At 39.9% G+C, this 24,262-nt stretch overlaps 1 protein-coding gene across 6 annotated transcripts in view; it reads right to left on the reverse strand.

Moving 5' to 3' along the window:
• NUP93 (nucleoporin 93) overlaps nucleotides 1-24,262 on the reverse strand; it is a 113,664-nt gene that overhangs the window by 79,479 nt on the left and 9,923 nt on the right. For 3 of the 6 annotated variants that reach the window (XM_031658237.1, XM_031658236.1, XM_031658234.1), the window contains 2 exons: nucleotides 17,957-18,159; nucleotides 7,601-7,718 (listed from right to left, as the gene is read on the reverse strand). In XM_031658237.1, coding sequence (XP_031514097.1) covers nucleotides 7,601-7,718; nucleotides 17,957-18,063 — 225 coding nt within the window. In that variant the 5' untranslated portion in view covers nucleotides 18,064-18,159. Of the gene's footprint in view, nucleotides 1-7,600; nucleotides 7,719-17,498; nucleotides 17,597-17,956; nucleotides 18,160-24,262 lie in introns of those variants that run through there. The other 3 variants (XM_003916914.5, XM_031658235.1, XM_031658238.1) reach the window with 2 other exon arrangements.

Raw genomic sequence — 24,262 nt, forward strand, 5'->3', positions numbered from 1 at the left:
TTGTTCCAAAATACTCTTAGAGAACCATTCCAACTTCTTTCTTCTTTAAGTTGGTAATTGATATTCTCTTGCTCACTACAGGATATAAGAAACCTCCTAGAAGACAAAAAAGCCTGTCATTTCCTGCTCGTTCAGAATGCATTCAGCATCCATTTACTTGCTTATTCTGAAAGCTCTGCATTCAGGAGTAAGTGTGAATGGATAAATAAAAAGGCTGAAATCTTATATCCCTGGCTCACATAAAAGCAGTTTTTCACATTTTCCCCAGACCCATTTTTATTCCAAAGTTACCATTTTTAATTCCATTCACAGAATACTTTAATGTAATTGCATACTTTGCCACCAGACCACAATGCCTACCTTTTCCCTTATCACGGACAGGCAGAAAAATTAAATCGTTTCAATTTCTTACCACTGTGATCAGCATTACGCTACCTAATTATAAACACGAATGAGGATGCCACATTAGCCTGCCTCTGTGAAGACACTATTTTTTTTTTTTTTTTTTTACAGGTTTACTGGTTTTTTACCAACTCTAAGATTTATACTGGGTCAGGGTTTAATGACAAGGAATAGCAAATATGTTTATTAAGTAGGTGTGATGTAGACACCACTGTGTTCACATAGGGGACAAAGCTTGGCACCACTTATTGTCCCTGAACCAGAACACGGCACAGTAAGATGTAATGTCTTTTCTACACGCAATTCAGTCACTACACCCAAATCTTGGCCTAAAATGTACCCAGGGTTCCAGGAAAGGATTTCTCTCCAACTAACAGACTTTGGATATGATGATTATCAGATTCATCGCTCCTACTGAGCCCAGGAGCATTAACTATAGGTTGTTTTAAGTCCAGGATGGGCAGCTGTCATAAGCTGAGAAAGACCAAGATTCAAATATCCATTAAATCCCTCTAAAAACTCAAAAGAAAGGGTATCATGAACATCCTGTTCATTCTCTTAGGAACAAGAGGAATATAACAAAGGAGATCAATAAACACAAATGCTTAACTAAAAGCCTTCACACCATTAGATTCCATGGAATAGTCCCTTATATTTTTATATTATGTGAAAATATTTAGAGAGTAAAGTCTTATTCCTTCAGGGTCCACAGTTCATCAGTTCAAAATCATCCAATTTGGGCTAGATCACCATTTTGTGCAGAAGAGCCTACTCAGGCATATTAAGAACAGAAACAAGATGGAAGACAGGGATGTTCTGCCTACTTAAACCGTTTCTCAGAATCGTTACACAAATTATCAGTACGCAAACATATGCAACTCTTAAGAACTTCATCTCTTCCTTAGATTTGCTAAAGCAGGTCTGGTAATAATACTTTTCTTTGGTAAACATACTTAGCAGTTTCAGTTTCAGAAACAGATGAAAATGACAACTGCATTTCTTTCAGTCTTAGAATTAAGATACTGTTTACCCATTCAGACTGTACTTTCCCTTAACTGATTCAAGCTAAGGAAATTTTACTGCACTTTTTCTTCAATATTAATATTTTGCCAGTAATTCCTGAAGAGCTATTAGCATACTAATCATTCTAGGCAAATCTGACCCTCTTTCCAACAAACTGCCACAGGATTTCTGCAACCTGTTCCCAACCAACAACTTGCCAGTACTACAAACACCTAATTAGTGAGCAACTACTTTTCCTCTTTGCTATTATATATAGCTGCATTTAAGGAGCAGAAGATAGAAAACTAAAAGATAGACTATAAAAATAATTCAGGTGATAAGGGGTTACAACACTATTGATTCATTTTTAAATTTTATTTATTTTTTGAGACAGTCTCTCTCTGTCGGCCAGGCTGGAGTGCAGTGGTGCCATCTCAGCTCACCACAACCTCCACCTCTCAGGTCAAGTGATTCTCCTGTCTTAACCTCCCAAGTAGCTGGGATTACAGGCGTGCGCCAACATGTCCAGCTAATTTTTGTATTTTCAGTAGAGACGGGTTTCACCATGTTGACCAGGTTGATCTTGAACTCCTAACCTCAAGTGATCTGCCTGCCTGAGCCTCCCAAAGTGCTGGGATTACAGGTGTGGGCCACCGCACCCGGCCATTGATTCATTTTTATACTTACCAAAGCCAGTTAGTTTCTTCTTACTATTACTATTTTACTATTTAAAAGACAAACTAAAAGTGGTTTCAGCATATTCTACATTTCCAAGGACAGAAAAAGGAAGAAAATAATGAATATGTTATAGACACAGTGTGTGGCAAGCAAAACAAGTTTTTAACAGTCAGTTATTATCACACCTTTAGTCTTACATATGGTAGATCAGTTTCCCTGACTCTAATTTTTTTAAGGTATTTTATCCTGTTTATCACTTCTTTTCCTCTTTACTCATATAGGACAGATTTCCATCTGGAGATTTAGGCAGATTATGAAGACCTTCAGAACAGAGTCTTTTTTTGGGGGGGGAGGGTGGTGGTAGAAGGAGCTGAATTTTCACTTAACTAAGATTAGAATTGGCTGCTAAGTCAATTCCAACAACATAATCTAGATTTCTATTTATTTTGTAAGGAAGCATTCAGAAAGTTTTGTCTTTTCCTAAGCATGGAAGCCAATATACTATATTTGGAGGCTGTGGGGAAGACAGGTCTATTAAGACTAGGGAAGAGGTGACATCTAAGGAAAGCCTTAGGGTCTTAGACTGAAATTAGGGCTTGGATGTTCCAGGACAAGTGAAGGCAGTGAGCAAAGATATAAGTTATAAAAGAAAAAAGAATGGGTTGGGCATTTACATATATATACACACACAAGCAGTTCCTTCTACCTTGGAAAAATGCCAAAACTTAATGCCATCTATACTTACCTTAAAAACTACATATTTAATACTTTAAGAAGCAGAGAGTTTCTAGTTGAAAAATGTCTCTAGATACACCTCTCAAATACATTACAGACTGTTAACATGTTTAGAAAGAGTAACTACTATTAAATTCTGAAATCAGAGATAAGTAGTCACCCTCATTTCCCAAAGGCTTAAAAGAGAATGATGAGGATGACAAGAGAGACTTAGTTGGGACCTGCAGTACTGAACGACTAGCAATGGATATCTTCTCCCAATACTGCCCATGAATGTGAAATGGAGTTAGATTTGAAGATGCTTCGTTCTTTACAGTAACAGTTTTAAAATTTCTGGCACTATAAGTACAGTGGGTTGAAGTGTGTGTCCCACAAAAAGATATATCCAGGTCCCAACCTCTGGTCCTTGTAAATGTGACCTTACTTGGAAATAGGGTGTTTGCAAATGTAATTAAGGATCTCAAGAAGAGATTATCCTGGATTTACGGTGGGTCCTAAATCCAATGACTGGTGTCCTTATATGACATGAAAGGTAGACCTGACACACACAAGGAAGAACCCTGTGAAGACGGAGGAAGAGACTGAAGTTATGCTGCCATAAGCCAAGGAATGTCAGGAGCCAGTCAGAAGCCAGAAGAGAAAGGAGTCTCCCCTAGAGCCTATGGAGAGAATGTGGTGCTGCCAATACCTTGATTTCAAAGTTCAGGATTCCAGAACTGTGACAGAATAAACTTCTGTTGTTTTAGGCCACCAAGTTTGCAGTACTTTGTTACAGCATCCCTAGGAATTTAATATAGTAAGTTTGGCAATTATTTATTATTGCTCTGCAATGGTCTAATGCCATTAAAAATATTTTTAATTATTAGGGATACATCATAATTATATTTATTCATGTTGTATACATGATACTCTGATACAAGCATACAATGTGTAATGATCAAATCAGCAATCAGGATATCCTTCACCTCAAGTGTTTTATCATTTCTTTATGTTAGAAACATTCCAATTCCACTCTTAGTTATTTTGAAAGTCTAATGCCATTTAAAAATATTATAGCCTAATGCTGAGAAACTGCACCTCCCATTTTCATGGCCAACTCAGGCTATTTCTGCACAGACTTCTTGAAATATACATGCAATCTAGTGAAAAAGCCCAGAATATAACTGAACTATGTACATTTGCACTTTATTATTATATAACACATTATCCATGATACATTAGGTCTGTTCAGATCACAGTAAAGATGTGCAACATGCCCTCAATATTTATTTCTCCAAAGACAGAAGTGAGCAAGTGGATCTCTGTGACGGGACACATACTCCCAAGCACTACAAAGTCATTTAGAAAAGATCCAGTACAGCTGTTTTAGCAGCATGTTCTGTTATCACTCTTCACCTCTATTACACAAATGTAGGCCTTCTTTATGACCATTTCCAAAAAATAAAATCAATAAACATTAAAAAAATTCTACTAGTATCATCCATACATATATTTTAGTGGCATTTCTTTAATATACTACCTCTGCTGGTCACAGCAATTTAAAAAAAATGCATTCACAATGCACACAAACATTATTGATTATGACAAACAATGAAATGGTAACAACAAAAACCCATATTAATTTCAAGCTCCATTAGAAGCAGAAGGAAATATAATCAATGTTTACCAAATAGAAAAGGACAATGCATACATGGCAAAATGCCTTTAAGCTTATAAGTAATGCAAACAATGGACAGTACAAAGTCCTGGACAGTATTTGTCAAAGAATGCATCAGCATTTCCTTTTTATGAACAGTACTTTAAGTGGCTTATAAACTGACATAATAATTTCACTCTGACTGATAGCACATGGAATTAGGGTGCATTCTCACCTCAAAAAAATGTACTGATTGAAAAACAGAAGTTCAATTACAAAAGTGCATCAGATTTATGGTATGTGAATTATATCTCAATTAAGCAATTAAAAGAAATGAAAAAAAAGTCCATCAAATAGTATATGTGGCTTTTCTAAAGACAAATCACTGAAAATGTCCAAGTTTACTCTTCTTGGATAACCAACACATTATGAGAAGAATTAAGAGGAGGATCACTCCGTGCCAGGAGTGCAAGCTGGCTTGGCTCTTACACTTGGTTACTAAACAAGAAGTCAGGGAAGGATATGTGTATAGAAGTTTAAGCACAGGTCAACTGAACCACACAATACAACTTAAAACCTCCAATCCCTGTTGATAAAACAGAATTCCCCCGATCAGGCCAAAGCTAAATCTGCTCCTTTAAGCCTTTGCTGGCAAGAAGATGAAGTCAACAGAGAACTCATTTCAAAACTAGTAAGCCTTAAACTTACTTCAGGTCTAGATGATCAATTCCTAATTAATCAAAAGTTATCTTGGACTGACCATTTTGCATTTTTGAAGCTATTCTGGAACAGCACAACGAAGAGGTGAGTTGTTTTTTGTTTTTGAGACAGGGTCTTGCTCTGTCACCCAGACTTAAGTACAGTGGTACACACAGGAAGGACTCACTGCAGCCTCAACCTCAACCTCCTGGACTCAAGTGATGTTCCCACCTCAGGCTACCGCTGTAGCTGGGACTACAGGCGTGCGCCAGCATACCCCGATAATTTTTTATCTTTGTAGAGACAGAGTGACATAGTTTGAATACATGTCACTGCCAAATCTCATGTTGAACTGTAATCCCCAATGTTGGGGGTGGGGCCTGGTGGGAGGTGACTGGATCATGGGAGCAGATTTCTCATGAATGGTTTAATACCATCCTCTTGGTGCTGTCCTTATGACAGTGAGTTCTTATAAGATCTGGTGTTTGAAAGTGTGTGGCACCCACTGCCCGCCCCCCGCCACCCCGTCCAACTCTTTCTAGCTCCTGCTTTTACCATGTGACATGCAAGCTCCCACTTCACCTTTTGCCATGAGTAAAAGCTCCCTGAGGCCTCCCCAGAAGCAGATGCTGGTGCTGTGCTTCCTGCACAGCCTGCAGAACCATGAGCCAATTCAACCTCTTTTCTTTATATATTACCCAGTCTCAGGTATATCTTTATAGCAATGCAAGAATGGCCAAATACAGGGGGTATCACTATGTTGCCCAAGCTGGTCTTGAACTCCTAGGCTCAAACAATCCTCCCACCTCAGCCTCCTACCATGCTGGGATTAGAGGCATGAGCTACTGTGCCTGGCCAAGAGGTGAACTTTTGAAAAGGAAGCATCCTTAATCTCAAAGTTCAAAGATTTCTCAGTGGTACAGGACCAAAGCTCTGGTGCGCTCTTTGCAAATTAAGAAATTCTCTTTGATGTAACTGAGCATATATTGTCAGAAAACCATCTAACAGCAGTGTTGAAGGAGGGTATTCTTGATTAAGTACAAGGTTACATGAGATGATCATTATGACTCAATACATTTACAAACCTGTCAATACCTTAAGGTAAAAAAAATGGAGTTTCACATCACTGGAAATGCATGAAGTGCAGCACAAAATGCTGTTGAGTATTCAAAATATCTACTCCAAGAATATCAAAGAAAATGTAAAAAACACTTTGTTTTTCAAACAAACAATTTCTTTGGTATTTTCAACATTAAAAACAAACAAAAACCCTTTCAGCAGGTGCCATTTCTTTCCACATTATTAGGAATACTCCCAAAATATATGGTGATTATTCATCCCTGTTATACGTATTTGTTAATAGATAGCCTCAAGCAGTTGTACGGGGGAGGGGAGCTAAAACTTAAAAAAAAAGTTTAAAAGGTATACATGCCATTTTAAGATTACATGGAAATGAGAAGGCAATTATAAGCTGACAGGCAAATATGATTTAGCATATAAAACTGGAAAAACTGGATTTTCATACTTTGGGAACATAGCAGCAATAGGAAAAATATCTATAGTTCTTCAACTCTCAACTCAAAGTACAGTTTTAGATTTCTGAATTCAAATAAATGCAGTAGAAATGTGCCCATTAGATGGACTAAAATGGTTCTTAGGAAGGGTACTGGGGTAAAGAGTGTTAATTCAAATTGAGCCCAAATAATATTGCCCATTTCTACTAGAATTTGCCTCTGCAGGAGGCATCCTTTCATTTTCAGGTAAATCAACGATAAAAAAAATAAAATGGTGCCCCACTGTCCCTTCACTAATGCAAATGCAGTGTTCCAATTCCTCAAAAACTAAACAGACTGTGAGTTTTTTCCTTAACAATTTTATGTCAGTTTCTGATTAGATTAAAACAGCTATTGATTGCTAGTGGCATGTTTGGTTAAATGAGACTGGAGTGCTCTATTAGACTATTTCCTGGTGCCACTAATGCAGCCAAACACTTCTTGGAAATCATTGAGTAGGTTTCAGTAAATAGTACTCTAAGTTTTCCCCAGCTCTTTGCCAACCAATACAAGCAAGATGTAAAAAAGAAATGTGGAAGACGAATAGTAAAATTATTTGAGATCCAGCAAAGAAAGCGAAAGAAACTTGAGACTAATGTCTCTGAGCCTTGGATTAAACCCAAGGAAAGAAGAGAAATCTGTTCTCCTAATTATAATAATCTAAAAAGTGCAGGTTGGAATTGCTTTCTTAAATTCAGCTACACAGAGAGCTCTGAAAATAACCCAATGTTTTCCACTATACCTCCAAAGCTGAATCTACTGTTCTCTTAATATCTGAGGAAGAAGAAAATTAACAAAGAAAACTGAAATTCCTTAATCAGCTGGTTAATAAAGGGCCAGGGTCTTCAGCCTGGGTTATATGCTCTGGGTTCCACCTGCACTTGGCAGTGCTTACCTGAATGTCGGTATCCTTCACGGGCTCAAGAGGCTCAAAGGTGGTGGCTGCACTCAGACTCTCCAATCGCTGGGAGATGTGGGATATGTCAAGTCCCCGAGACCCAAGTAGAACTGACCTATGTGAGGATACACAATAGGGAGACATAAGTAAGGGGAAAAGTAGGAATAGGACATCTAATATGCTTCATCAAATACTGGAGAGTATTTTCCATTCAAAACTTCCTATATACTGTCCAGACACTTTTACATAGTTGCTTTATATCTTTCCATAGAAATCACACGGAATAAGAGCCATAACACTGTAGTTTGTAGTAACAGATTCAAATTCTAAGCATGCCTGAATTTGAGAGCCTTGTCTAGAATAAAACAATACTACTACCATAGGCTAGACTGCTCCAAACATGTCATCGTAAAGAAACCCATGAGGTACATGCTATCATTCATCCCCATTTTATGGATGAGAGAACTAAGGTATAAACAGGTTAACCAGCTTGCCCAAAGTCACAGAGTCAGGAAGTGGCAGAGGCAGGTCTTCTAGTTCTGCAGCACAACTCTTTTTTTTTTTTTTTTTGAGACAGAGTCTCACTCTGTCGTCCAGACTGGAGTGCAGTGGCAGGATCTCGGCTCACTGCAACCTCCGCCTCCGAGGTTCATGTGATTCTCCTGCCTCAGCCTCCCGGGTTGTATAGCACAACTCTTAACCACTATCCTACACTTACAGCCTCCGTAGATGGATATAGTGAACTACAACATTGTAGAAGTTTCAGGAGTAACCTAGTATAAACGTCATTCATGAGCTAAGGAAACTAAAGGTTCAAGGTGATCAATGATTTGCCCAGGAGCAATCAAACCAGAATTCAAGGTCAGTTCTCCATGGCTTCCCTTCAAAAGCCAAACACCATCTTCAGCATATCTGCAGGTTCCCTCTCTGCTGCCCAGTCTAATAATATAGAAGGCTGTTATCTGACCAGTAAATGCTTTTGAAGAGAAATGGGAATAATAATAGTCAGCTTTATTTCTACTCACCTGGGGCAAGGTAACAATGTAAGGGTTGTTTTTTTAAAGAAAAGATTGCACTAATATCTAGAACACTCTCTGGAAAAAAGAAACTTATGGGAACTCAATTAATTTAACTTAATTTTATTTTGTTTACAGACAGGGTCTTGCTGTGTTGCCCAGGCTGGTCTCAAACTCCTGGCCAAGCAATCCTCCTGCCTCAGCCTCCAAAAGTGCTGGGATTACAGGCGTGAACCACCACATCCAGTCCATTAATTTGTAGACTGTTTCTGGACTATAAATTAGTACTGAAAACTTTCACTGATAACATTTGTGTTCACTTTGAGTAATTTAATAGTCAGTATACCAATAGGTATAACACCTAAAAGTTTCAATCCTGAACTAACAGACTTATTGGAGAAGAGAAAGAATTTCACATATGTAGTTCTAATCCAATAAATACTACAGCAACAGATTACATTTACCCAGAGGTTCCTTCCTATAGATTTTTGTCTCTTCCAGGTCAACTATGATGTCATTCCCGGGGCTTTCCCTCCAGGTTGCCATATATTTCCTCTCTCCTCTAATAATCCTAAATAGTTAACTCTCTATAAGAGTGGGTCTCCCTTCTCAAAAGAAGACATTTATGCAGTCAACAAACATATGAAAAAAAGCTCAATATCACCGATCATTAGAGAAATGCAAATCAAAACCACAATGAGATACCATCTCACGCCAGTCAGAATGGCGATTACTAAAAAAGTCAGGAAACAATAGATGTTGGCAAGGCTGTGGAGAAACAGGAATGCTTTTACACTGTTGGTGGGAGTGTAAATTAGTTCAACCATTGTGGAAGACAGTGTAGCAATTCCTCAGGGATCTAGAAACAGAAATACCATCTGACCCACCAATCCCACTACTGAGTATATACCCAAAGGATTATAAATCATTCTACTATAAAGACACAAGCACACATATGTTTACTGCAGCACTATTTACAATAGCAAAGATTTGGAACCAATCCAAATGTCCAACAATGATAGACTGGTAAAAGAAAATGTGGCACATATACACCATGGAATACTATGCAGCCATCAAAAAGACTGAGTTCATGTCCTTTGCAGGGACCTGGATGAAGCTGGAAGCCATCATTCTCAGCAAACTAACACAGGAACACATAACCAAACACTGCATGTTCTCACTCATAAGTGGGAGTTGAACAATGAGAACACAATGGACACAGGGAGGGGAACAACACACATTGGAGCCTGTCAGGGGGTGAGGGACAAGGAGAGGGAGAGCATTAGGGCAAATACCAAATTCATGTGGCGCTTAAAACCTAGATGACAGGTTGATAAGTGCGGCAAACCACCACAGCACATGTATATCTATGTAACAAACCTGGACATTCTGCACGTGCATCCAGGAACTTAAAGTAAAATTTTTAAAAATTAAAAAAAAAAAAAAGAAAAAAAAGAGTGGGTCTCAACCCTGGTTGCACATTAGAATCACCTAGTTTCAGGAGTAACCTAGTCCAAACTTTCCTCCCAACGACTATGATCAGTTGTGATTAATATTGGACTCAAACTCTCGGGCTCAAGAGATCCTCCTGTCTTGGCCTCCCAAGTAGCAGGAACTAAGGATGCTTGCCACTGCACCCAGTTTTACAATTTATCATTTAAAGTATACAATTTGGTTATTTATTTTTGAGACAGAGTCTCGCTCTGTTGCCCAGGATAGTGCAGTGGTACAATCTCAGCTCTCTGCAACCTCCAGTTCCCAGGTTCAAGCAATTCTTGTGCCTCAGCCTCTCCAGTACCTGGCACTACAGGTGCATGCCACCACACTCAGCTAATTTTTGTATTTTTACTAGAGACAGGGTTTCCCCATGTTGGCCAAGCTGGACTTGAACTCCTGGCTCAAGTGATCCACCCACCTTGGCCTCCCAAAGGGCTGGGATTACAGGTGTGAGCCACCATGCCTGGCCTACAATTCAGTGATTTTTATGTATTCATAAAATTGTACAACCATCACTACAATCAATTTTAGAATATTTTCATCACCCCAAAAAGCAACCCCTGACCAATAGGTGGTGATTCCCCATTCCCCCCCAAACCTCCCCCATCCCTTGGCAACTACTAATCTACTTTCTGTCTCTATAAATTTGCCTATTCCGGACATTGCTCATAAATGCAATCACAATACACAGTCTTTGTAACTGGCTTCTTTCATTTAACATAATGCTTTCAAGGTTCATTCATGTCGAAACATGTATTAGTACTTCATTCCTTTTTATTGCCAAATAGTATTCCATTGCATGGATATACCACATTTTATGTATCCGTTCATCAGTGGATGGGCATTTGGATTATTTCCACTTTTGGCTATTATTTTTAAAAGATGCCATGAACATTCCTGCACAAGTTTTTGTGTGAGTATACATTTCCATTTCTCTTAGGTATATACCTAGGGGCAGAATTGCTGGGTCATATAACCCTATGCTTAATCTTTTGAGGAAATGCCAGACTGTTTTCCAAAGCAACTATACCATTTTACATTCCCACCAGCAATGTATAAAGATTCCAATTTTTCCCACATCCTCACCAACACTTGTTACTATCTTTTTTATTACAGCCATTGTAGTGGCCCACCCATTTAAAGCTATTATAGAAAAAAATTAAATACACAAAATTTTGGGAGCCTCCCAACAGCCATCAGAGAATGTAGAGAAATGTCTGGATATCTAGGCAGAAGTCGGCTACAGGGGCAGAGCCCTCATGGAGAATCTACTAAGCAATGTGGAGGGGAAATGTGGGGTTGCAGCCCCCACAAAAAGTCCCCACTGGAGCACTGCCTAGTGGAGTTGTGAGAAAAAAGTCACCATCCTCCAGAACTCAGAATGGTAGACCCACTGACGGCTTGCCCCATGTGCCTAGAAAAGCCATAGGCACTCAACACCAGCCCATGAAAGCAGCCAAGGGGGCTGTACCCTGTAGAGCCAAAGGAGCATAGATGCCCAAGGTCTTGGGAGCCTACCTATTGCATCAGTGTGCTTGGATGTGAGACATGGAGTCAAATAAAATTATTTTGGAGCTTTAAAATTTAATGACTGCCTTTCCGGGTTTTGGACTTGCATGGGGTCTGTAGCCCCTTTGTTTTGGCCAATTTCTCCCTGTTGGAATGGGAACATTTGCCCAATGCCTGTACCACCATTGTATCTTGGAGGTAACTAATTTGTTTTTGGTTTTACAGGCTCATAGGCAAAAAGACATGCCTTGTCCCAGATGAGACTCTGGACTTGGACTTTTGAGTTAATGCTAGAATGAGTTAAGACATTGGGGGTCTGTTTGGAAGCCATGACTGTGCTTTGAAATGTGACAAGGACATGAGATTTGGGAGGGGCTAGATGTGGAATGATATGGTTTGGCTCTGTGTTCCCACTCAAATCTCATGTCGAACTGTAATCCTCAATGTTGGAGGGGGCACCCAGTGGGAGATGACTGGACTATGGGAGCAGACTTCCCCTTTGCTGTTCTCATGACAGTGAGTTCCCATAAGATTTGGTTGTTAAAGAGTATGTAGCACTTCCCCCTTCACCCTCTATCCTGCTCCACCATGTGAAGATGTGCCTGTTTCCCCTTCACCTTCCGCCATGATTATAAGCTTCCTGAGACCTCCCCAGCCAGGCTTCCTGTACACCCTGTGAAAATGTGAATCAATTAAACCTCTTTTCTTCATAAAAAAAAAAAAATTAAAATAGTAAACCTCCTTATACCCATCACCCAGCCCCAACAATTTGCATGTCATAGCCAACCCTGTTTCATCTACATCCCTACCTATTTTTCTCTATCAACAAATATGCTTATTTTGAAGCATATCCAAGATATTGCCTAATTTTTCCACAACTTTTAAATCTGTGTTTGTTTAAATGAAATCCAAATAAGGTCTCTACTTGTGGATGATTAATATTAATATGCCTCCTAAATCTCTTTTCATCAACAGGTTGCCCCTCCATCTCATTTTTTTTCTTATAATCTCTTTGTTGAAGACTCTGGATTATTTATCTCGTAAAGCGGTGTTACTCAAGCTTTAAATGTACATGTGATGACAAAGGTACAGAGCAGAAAAAAAAAGTGCATATGAATCACCTGGACACCTTGTTAAAAATGTAGATTCTGATTTAATAGGTCTGGGATGGGGCCTGAGAGTCTCCATTTATAAAAAGCTCATGGTTGATGCCGATGCTGTTGATCCACTGACTACACTCACAGTAGCAAGTCTATAGTTTCCCACAGAAAACGTTTTACTGACGGAATCCCCGTGGTATCATTTAACACGCTCCTTTGTCCTCTATATTTCCTGCAAATTCAAAGTTCCAAAGGTTTGATGAGATTGAGGTACCACTATTTTTATGGCTAGATTACTATATACTTTACATTAAGAGGTATTTAATATCTGCTTATGTCCACCTGAAATATTTGCAGTCTTGATGATGATTGCTTAGATCCATTTACTCCTCAGTGGTTGCAAAATGGTGGTATCCTAATTCCATCTTTATTAGCTAGAATACTTCCATTCCAAGAAACTCTAAAATCAACTATGTAATTACCCTGAATAATGAGTTGGTTCTTTAGTACTCTCCAAAGGCAATCAATGAGTTTTGTTTTAGTATATAAACTCATAAATTTTAAACATATTTGATATGTTTCAATCCAATGCAATTATCCTAATCGATGATCAAATCATCTCATCTTTGGCCAGTAGAAGCCTCTTCAACTTGGTTTCTGGGTCCTTTTGACATGACTGTCCTAGCATCACTTGTTGAAAAGACTGTTCTTTTCACACTGAATGGTTTAAGTACCCTTGTTGAAAATCAGCTGATCACAGACACAAGGGTTTATCTGGATTAATAATTCCATTCCATCAATCTACGTTGAAAATCAGCTGATCACAGACACAAGGGTTTATCTGGATTAATAATTCCATTCCATCAATCTACATGTCTGTCATTAGGCCAGTACCATAGTCTTAATTACTGTGACTCTGTAGTAAATTTTGAAATTGCAAGTGTGATTCTTCCAACTTTCTTCTGCTTTTTAAAGATTGTTTTGGCTATTCTAGGTCTCTTGTATCTCCATATGGATTTCAGAATCAACTAGTCACTTTCTGCAAAAAATCCCAGCTGGGATTTTGATAGAGACTGTGTTGAATCTGTACACCAATTTAGGGAATATTAATATATTACTATTAAGTCTTCTGATCCATGAACATGGGATGTCTTTCACCTGTTTTCTTATACAAATGATAGAGTACTAAACACTTTTCTCTACCCTGCCTTTTTTACTTAATATGTCCTGGAATCACTCCATGTTACTGTATACTCTCATTCCTTTGTACTACTGAAGAGTACTCTACTACATAGACATACTACATTATTCCACTAGTCACCTACTGATGGACATTTGTTTTCAATTTTTGCTATTACAAATAATGCTGTAATGAATATCCTTGTGCACAGGGTTTTCTTGGGTGTTTTTTGCCAGTATATCTTTGGGACAAAACCCTAGAAGTGGAATTGCTGGGTCAATTTTGTTAGCTATGTCTAAATTTTGTCCCATGGTGCTGTACTTTATCAGACACATAAGAATGTATCCAGTGCCAAAATAATTTTAACGTATACCAGGATTTTGAGAACCTCAGAATTTAAAAATTAGCTACTAGAATTGTTAGAAAAGAAAGGTCATTTAAGTGGTGGACATCTGTAGAAACTGTTCAGTGTGTGGCTTATGCAGTATATGGCTTATATGATGCATATGCAGGGAGAGAAAGGACTGATGAAGGAGACAGGGAATCTAGGGTAGGGATGGCTTTATAAAGAAAGCCTGTACTAGAAACTTTCAGTCTGTAAGGGTGGAAAAATCCTTAGAAGGTTCCCTGCCTTCTACCTGCTTCAATTTCCAAAAGCCAGGCAGTCCCCCATGAGCAGAAAGTCACGGAAGCTGGAGTCTCCTTCCAGTTCCAGGAGAGTAAAAGGACAAGGACTGTTCCCAGCATACATGGGAAGCACATAAAATGTCAGGAGGCCTAGGTTCAAGTCTCACCTGTCACTTACTGAAAATCTTGGATACATCACCTTTCCAAGCCTCAGTTTCTTCCTCTGTTAAATGTGGGGAAAAATGCCTATCCTACCTCTCAGGCACTGCACACCAGTCAGGGCAGTGCCTATGACAATCCTTCAGAAACTGAAAAGTACCATACAAATATGAGGAATTCTTACTAAGTTGGATTTGAAATTCCAGCCTGGCCACTCACTATTGACTTTCCTCAAGTTTAAAACACACATAACACTTTCACAGGGTTATTTTTAAAAGAAATTACATAATGCGTATAAAGTGTGTGGCACGGTGCCTGACAAACAGTAAGAGCTTAAACAACAGCTTATAGTATTATCACAAGGAGAGTTATAATGTGCTGTAAAACTTTGGGGAAATAAATGTTTATATATGCTTTGCATGAACATGGAAAAGTATGTGAAAAAATAAGCAAATTAATAACATTGGTTATGTTGGATGACAAAGTTAGGGAGAAAGAGTGACTACTGGCTTTTCCTTTATACACCTCTAGGTTGTCTGATTTCAGAGTCTGAATGGAAAAATCTAGTGCAGCATATTTGATGAGAAAAGAGGGGTATGCAATTGATGATGGGTACCCTCTGACCTCCTGGGCTCAAACAATCCTCCTACCTCAGCCTCTCGAGTAGCTGGGACTACAGGTGCATGTCACCATGCTCAGCTAATTTTCTGTAGATGGGTTTTGCCATGTTGTCCAGGCTGGTCTTGAACTCCTGAGTTCAAGCGATTCACCTGCCTCAGCCTCCCAAAGTGCTGGGGTCACAGGCATGAGCCACGGCACCCAGCTCAATATTCTGTTTCAGTTGATCAATGTGCATATGAGTATTCATTCATTTTATTATCTATACCAGAGTCAGCAAACTTTTTCTGTAAACAGCATATAGTAAACATTTCAGCCTTTGCAGGGGACATGATCTCTGTCAAAACTACTCAACTCTCATACTGTAGCACAAAAGCAGCACAGACAATACAAATAAGCCTGGCTGTGTTCCAATAAAACTTTAAGGCTGGATGTAGCTCATGGGCTGCAAACCCAGATTTACATCTTTATATGTTAGGCATACTCTTCTTTATGTGTGAAAAAATTGAACAATTTTAAAAGATCAAGCACACACATAAAAAAAGCTACCAAAGCTATTCTCTAAAACAAAATATTCAACACAGTGTATTTGGACAAATAAATAAATTTGGCACATAACATTTCAATCTTAAATCTATAATCTAAAATCTTAAAGACAGAATTTTCTTTCAAAACTTATTTCATGTAAGAAAATTTTTCCTACTCAGTTCTCTCTTCTGCCCTCATATTGTATGTACTAAAATATTCACACCACACTTTATGTCTCTGCCTATCAAGAAGATGGAAAAATACAGTCATCAGCCCTTTGGTTTCTTTTTAAGCACCTGCCCCACCCTATACCCATTCTTTCAACATTCCAACTTCCTCCTCCCTAAAATAATGAATTTGAGGTAGAAAGAGATGAAAAAGAATGGAAATTTACAAGAAAAAGAGCATGACCGATAATTGTTACCAAGAAAACATTTTCCCTTTTCGCTCTTAATAGGTTGTAAAGCTGATGCAATTAAATTATAACTATAGCAACTCAGCTGGCATCATGGGCCTTTCGCTTCAGCAGCATCTTTGCATACAGCACAAAGCCTGCATGCTCAAGACTGGGGGTAACCGTAGGCAGGAGAAGCAGGTAAGGAGCCTACAGGGAAGGCAAGTTAGCAGAAGTGTCTAAAGGCTGGTTGGGCTGTGAGAAAGCAGTGTAGGGAAGCAGTTGGCTGCACTTAGCTGCAAGGCTGCAGGGTGAAAAATCCCTGCCAGGGTTCCTCTGACTTGCCTTTACCAATGCCAACAGAACCAAAACCAACTAGTTATTTTAGAAAATAACATTTTGGGGAGGCCTACAGAAGAATTTCCACAACATCCTTACTGACTCGACAGAGCAGCCAAAACATTCAGCTCTCAAGAACAAGAATGTAGCCCACTCCTACATAATACTCCCGTGACATCTGTTAAATGCTTAGAGCAGACAATGTCCCACATTAACACTAGCACTTAGTTCTTTCTCAAGTTCAAGGAATGAAGACTGAGGAGATGACTGACAATTTCCCATATTTCCTGCACAGAATTTCAGTGTCTTTCCAGACCCATCAAAGGCACAAGTAGCAGCACCCTCTCCATCCTCCCATGCCCTTCCATCACGATCAGAGGAGTATGCGCTCTGGAGTCAGCCTCACTAGGTATGAATCCTTACTTTACCACTCGCCAGCTGTGTGATCTGAAAGTTACTTGCCTTCTCTGAGCCTTTGTTGCTCAACTGTAATGTGGAGATTGTAGCCTAATGATGGTTGTGAAAATTAAGCAAAATCTTAAGTCTAGCCAAGCTTGTAACACACAGTAAATAATCAGTAAATCACATCTCTTAAGGAAAGCAGCATAGTTTCTTTCTGCCCCACTCCCCACATTATAAGCTCCTTGAGAGCAAGAACCATGTCTAATTCATGGTTGTCGCCCCAGAGATAGTCCAGACCTGGCACAGCGTGGATCCTAAACACATGTTTGTGGAATCAACAGCCCAACTGATGCTGTGTGGCAGCAGTGGCTGCCAGCCCAGTCAGTCAGCACTTTTCCCCAGCTGCACTCTCTTGGGGCTCACCCACTCTCCTGTTCTACAATCAGCTGGGGGCACTGTATTTCCAAGGCCTTTCAGAAGCAGCCTCCCAGGTCAGTGAAAACAAGCAGACAGAATCACTCCTCACTTGGATGGTTTCACATCACTAACTGCTCATCAATTTCTTCCAAATGCTCTTAAAACCTGTCCTCATCACTGAGTGCTCTCTGGCTTTGAAGGTAACACTTATCTGTGGGGCCCATATGTATTAACATAACAGGAGCCATTTATGACCCAACGGTCATTGACCCCAAGCAGGAACTACTGTGACCAGATTCAGCATCACAGAACTCTTTTACCCCCTCCTACCTTGTGATCATCTCTCCCTGTGATATCAGCTCATCATCTCTCCCTGTGATATCAGACAGGCTAGAAAACCTGAGAAGCAGGGAAACAAACCAAGGCTGCTGTCCTTTTATAAAACCTTTCTGAGTTCCCAAGAATCTGGCTAGTGGCTGTCATTCACAGATTGGATCTGAATTCAAGGCAGGAAAGAAGAAACAGATCCTGCCCCTAAGCCACCCAGTACTAAAGGGGCCTCCCTACCAGTACTCACGCCTTGACATCTGCCGTCTCCTGGGACGTGCGTGTGAGGGTACGGGAACGCAGGCGCTCGCCCGCCTGCTGGATCTCCTGTAAGTTCCGCTCCACATGGGGAAGCTCTGAGATGCCCTCAGTCTCAGCAGCAAGTTGTTCAGCTTGCTGAAGGAGCTCACCAAACCCCTCAGTATCCATTGGAGATGCAGATCCTAGATGGGAGAAAAAAATGAAAAGATCTAAATCAAGGGAAAGACAGGTTTCAAACACTGCCTGAATCTGTTACAAGCTTAACGAAACAGCAGAACTTTTTGTAAACAGACGAGGACACAGCTCATCAACAAGCAGGATTTGTTCCTGAACATAGCCCAAGAACAGGCCTGACAGAGAAAATGAGCCAGGCTGTGAAAAAACAGATCATTTCTGTGCATATTGACAGCCCCGAGATTGATTTCTGCCATTAGAACAAATGCATGGATATCAAGTCATGGACCAGAATTCCTGCCTCCTTCCACAGACTCAAAGCAGATAAGGAAATGGAAACCACTGTGGCAACCTCTAGGAGGCTTAAAGAACAGTCACCTTATACCTCTTATTCTTCACCCATCTTAGAAAAACACTACCACCCCAAAAGCACCAGGCAATTTATAAGACCTTATCTCAAATGATCCTCACAACCACTCTGTGAGGCTCCTGAGTAGAAAGAACAAATTCCAGTCCACAGAGGCTGAGTTACATGCCGAGAATACTCTCTACTGTGATTTGGTTGAACCAAGACCGGGAAAACAGGTAATCTTTGGACTAACCACCACTAACTCTCCCTCTCTCCCCTACTGTTATTCTAATACACCTGCTCCTTCACTAACACAGAATAAATTCTTTTTTTTTCTTTTTTTTTTTTTATACTCATGTCCAGGTCTCCAATCATACATTCTTTATCTTACAAGGTTACTGAGAGCACAGATCTGTGCCTGCTTGTTATATACAACATTCAGGACATTCGATTTGTTACTGTACCTGCTACTTTGAGAAATGCCAATAGTACAGAATATATACTGCACTATTCTTATGTAAGATTCTTGACCAAGAGAATGTTTTTAACTCCTACCACTAATTAAATCAACAGAAGATAAAAAGTAGCACCATGGTAAGAAAATTGGCTGGGCATGGTGGCTCACGCCTATAATGCCAGCACTCTGGGAGGCCTAGGCGGGTAGATTGCCTAAGGTCAGGAGTTAGAGACCAGCCTAGCCAACATGGCGAAACCCCCATCTCTACTAAAAATACAAAAATTAGCTGGGTGTAGTGGCACACACCTATAATCCCAGCTACTCGGGAAGCTGAGGCAGGAGAATCACTTGAACTGCGGGGGCGGGGGCAGGGGGACGGAAGGTTGCAGTAAGCCGAGATCACACCACTGCATTCCAGCCTGCGCAAAAGAGTGAGACTGTCTTGGGAAAAAAAAAAAAAAATTACATTGCTAAACGGTTAATAAGAAAATTTTTTGTTAAAAAAATTACTTGTACAATAGCTCTTGTTATACTTTTTTCCTTTTTTTGGGAGACAGAGTCTCGCTCTGTCAGCCAGGCTGTAGTGCAGTAGCGTGATCTTGACTCATGGTAAGCTCCGCCTCCCAGATTCAAGCAATTCTCATGCCTCAGCCTCCCAAGTAGCTGGGATTACAGCGTGCACCACCACACCCAACCAGGGTGACACTACCGGCTTTTTTGTATTTTTAGTAGAGACAGGTTTTGTCATGTTGGCGAATAATTATATGTCAGCTATGAAGCACAGGTTAATTGTCAAAAGGACACTGTTACTGCCATAAATCCATTAAGAACTTTTAAGAATGAGCATTAAAGGACATTAACTTTAAAGGCAAGGGAACAAGGGTAAAACAAAAATAGCTCAGCTGGAGTAAACATAAAGCCACTTCGGTATTCTTTATGAAGTTCCAAGCTGACTTTAATCTTCAACAAAAATTAACATACACAATAACTCTTAACCTCAAGTTTCTAAACAAATATTGTAATTTTTTTTGACCCAATATAATCAGGCTGTAATTTGCAATCTTTTTTTTGTGAGAAAATGGGGATGGGAGAATTAGGAAGGTATCCTCAGGAAGAGAGGAAGAAACACAAGAATTTTGAGGAGAGGGGCATTTTTAAACAACTACTCCGCCGTGACAGAGAAATGTGTTTTCTCAGGAATGTTCAAGGCCAATGACATTCTACTAATTACACAAAACCATGGTCATTCACCAGAAAGGGAAAAGAAAAGCAAAGCATTCCCTTCTCCGGATCCCCACCCCCCCCCCGCCCCCCCGCCCATTATTTTTACTCTAAGATAAAAATAATTTTTCTAACAGAGTCAAGGAAAAGAAAATACTTTTTTCATTCATGAGGAAAACTTTGGAAATCCCTAAATAAAGAACCGAATGAAACAAAACTTTTCCATCATTAAAAAAGAAGACAAAGAAAGATAAAGGAAGAAAGAAATACATCTAATATTTTATTCCTATGTCAGACAAAGGAAATGCTCAGCTTCTCAAATGACCAGCCTACCCCAAAGATTTTGAGCAATGAATTTGGTATAAGTAATTAATACAAAATCAGTTATTTACTTTAACATGGTCTAATAAAGATTTTTTTAAGTTAATTATATATAATGGTTTTGACAATGGTAAAATAAAGGTTGAATCTCTGAACAACATCCTAAATGTAATATTCCAAAACTGGGCTCTAACTTTTCATCCACAAAACCTGCCCCTTGGCCTTCTCAGTGTGTGAAGACTTCATTACTCAGTTGTTTGGACCAAAATCCATTATGGCCCATAACTCATATCCTACATCCAATCAACCAACAAAGCCCTTCAAATCTACCTTCAAAATACATCCAGAATCTGCCTGTCCTCGCCATCTCTACCTGGCCACCTCCCCACATCCAAGCTGCCTCCCTAGACTCTCTCAGCAGTCTCCCTCCCAAACCTCCCAGCTTCAGCCCTTGCCTCCCACAGTCTATTCTGTCTATAGCAACCCAGCAACCACTGATCCTTTTACAGTCAGTCAGATCACATGCCTCCTGCTTAAACCTCTTGTACAGAATGAAACCCTACAAAAGGGGCCCCACCTCCCCTCATCACTCAGACTCATCTCCAGCCCTATCTCCACTCCTTTCATGGGTGCCAGCCACTCTGGGGCCTCTTTGCTGGTCCCCAACGGATCAGGTACATTCCTGCCTTACAGCCTTTGCGTTCCGTGTTTCCTCTACCGGAATGTTCCTCCTCCAGAAACACTCAAGGTTGACTCCCTATCTGTTTCAGTTCACCTATCACCCTGCCTTTGAGGCCAACCTAGAAAGCTGTTTAAAAGTACAAGCCACCCCCAGCAATCCCCCATCTCCTTTACTGTCTGTCACCTCTGCAAGAACATAAGCTGCACAAGCACAGTGTTTTGTTCACTGACGTACCCCAAGCTTCTACAACAGTAGAAGTGCCTGACACATAGTAGGTACTCATATTTTGAATAAATAGGAGGGGTTTTTCTTCCGTTGGTGAGAGTCTGTCCTTCTCAAAGGCTTCCTGCACTCCCTTGCCAAACAGGCACCCACTAGCAAGCAGAGACCTGAACAAAAACATTCCCTTCCAGTTGGTATCAGACTACCAAATGATACTTAACATTTCTGAGGGAGCACAGCATAAGGCAGTGACAGTCTAAATGGCATGAATTCATATCACACTTGGTCCAGACTAGTGCTTTCTCTCTAAATATCAAGACCAAAAACCAGGTGAACAGAATTAGAAACCAAAAGAAACAGACACATATAGAAAGAATTTTGCTACAAAACTTCAGGGTAGAAGTAAAGAGAAAATAAGCTTGTTTTACGTCTGCACAGCAGAAAAGAGAGGTATGTATGAAATACTACATTTGGGAAAAACTGGATGTCCTGCATTATTATTCAACCAGTAGAAATTAATTATACAAAAAAGTTTTATTAAAGTTTCCAAATTTATACATTTTTTGCTACCCTCATTGTGCAACTAAATCTATACTTTGATGTATTCATCATCCCACTGCACTAAAATGCTTCAATTTATGCCTAATTTCATAAATTTAGGACAATTTTTATCCCCACCACAAAATATCAATTTAGCCACAAAATATAGAGATTAAACCACTAAATCAACTTTGACCAAGAGACTAAAAACTAATCATGAAAATAACCTCAGTAAGCTTTGTCCAGTAGAGACAATTAAAACGATCTATGGGGGAAAAAAAACTGAAGTCCAAGCCTTGCGTTGCGAAAATCTGGCCATGCAGCCTGGACACCAGCTGCATCCTTGGGGAACTATGGAGGAAAGGCACAGGAAGAAGCAACACTAAGAAACCATGGAAGCAGGAGCCGGAGCAGTCAATGCAGCACAAGTGGGGCTGCACAGGAAAAGGCCAGCAGGGACAGCGGAACAGCACTAGGGCTCCTTTACGACAGCAGTGACTAAGCTCCAGGGCGTGGTTAGGAATCCTTTGGCAAGGCAACACTGGCAGGCACTACTGAAAGCATCGCAAAGTATCAGGGCCTTGGGCAACAAATTACTCTCCATGTAAGCAGGACTTGGCAGAAGTGCTACCGAGCCTCCATAGAAACTCCTCAACAACCCGGGCAACTGAGAACCTTAAACTGAATGGCAAACTTATCACTGTTGTTAGAAGGCAGGATTGGTTACACTTGTCGGGGGAAGGACAGAAGGGGAAGGATGAGGACGGCTTCAAGGGGGCTCGCAATTTTCAGTTTTTTGATCTAACCATTGGTTGACAGTGTGCTCACTTCTCAGAAAATTAGTCAATCTAGACTCACGATTTGTGTATCACACTTCAATAAAAAGCTCCCCGCCCTGACTGCTGCCACCAAGCAAACAAAGGACAATGACCCGCCTTTTTTCTGAAGCTACAGTAGGATACCCCACTATGCTAAAAATAAGGAATGTTCTCAGTGGAAAGGTCCCATAATGTAGATCTCTTCACCACACCTAGAGGATGCTGAGCAAATGAACTAAATGAAAAAAGTAAAAGCCACAGTTTGAAAGAGAGAGCTCCTACCTAGAGCTAAACCAAGGGCTGGCCAAACTTCTACTTCCTTATGCTGGTCTGCGTTCACCTGTCATTTAGTGTCTAAAACACATGTCTCTTTAGGGCATATCAACATTCACAAATGAGGTGGAAAAAATTCCCAAACTGCATATAAGGTGAAACGAACTAAATATAAAGGCAGAGCAAAAATGCACAAAATAATTTCAGTTCATTTACTATTAACATGTGAGTCTTGCGAAAAATAAAATCATTTCCACATTCCAAATATATTAACTATGTTAAATATTTAATCGAGCCAGAGAAGAGTAGATACTTAAATATTCAAACAGCTAAACACTTCTAAACCATTGTAAATCTGTATTCTCTAAGAGTGGCCCCTTCGGGATTTTGTAGATGGTCTGAATCTTTGTCTGTTACAGTATTCATGCTTATTATATTAAAATCCCACATATCTGTTTTCTGATATTATTAGTTCATTGGTTTCTTTTATTTTTAAAGCACCAGCCACAAGTAGAATACCTCTCTTCCTTTACTCAGGCCTTATGGACTCTCAAGCTGGGGAATCATTGAGTCATCCCAGAAATAGCTATTATTCACTAGTTCTCTAGACTTAAGCCTATGTTACTCCCAGGATATATTCCAGAAAAATAAAGCACCAAAGCCGACAAAGAGAAACAGAAAATGAAACAAAGGAAGCTATAAAAGAGCCTCAGAGCCATCCATCCTAGACGTATCTGTCAAACGCTTGCCCAGTTTCTAGTCTCCTAGGGCAAGAGTGAGCAAACTTCTTCTGTAAAAGGACAGGTAGTGAATAGTTTGGGCTTTGTGGGCCAGGCTCTGTAGCAACTACTCAACTGTGCTGTTATAGCTTGAAAGCAGGCACAGATAATATGTAAACCAACAGGCATGGCTGTACTTTAATAAAATATTAATCATGAACACTTAAATTTGAGTTTCATATAATTTTCACATGGTTATAAAATATTTTTCTCTGGATTCTTTTCCCCCCAAGGATTCAAAGATGTAAAAATCCTTCTTAGTTTATTTGGCACATAGGCCATAGTTTGCCAACCCTTGGGCCTAAGGTATTGAAGCTAGACTTGATAAGTAAGCTACCCTAACTAGGCCCCAGTGTGAAAACATTGCTAAAAAGATAAAATGAGTGACACAATAGGTGTCTTGCCATCTTGTTTCCTCTTTAAACTGTTCATTTGGAAAGCATATTTGG

This window comes from Papio anubis, chromosome 18, assembly GCF_008728515.1.
Source record: "Papio anubis isolate 15944 chromosome 18, Panubis1.0, whole genome shotgun sequence".
Lineage (NCBI taxonomy): Eukaryota > Metazoa > Chordata > Mammalia > Primates > Cercopithecidae > Papio > Papio anubis.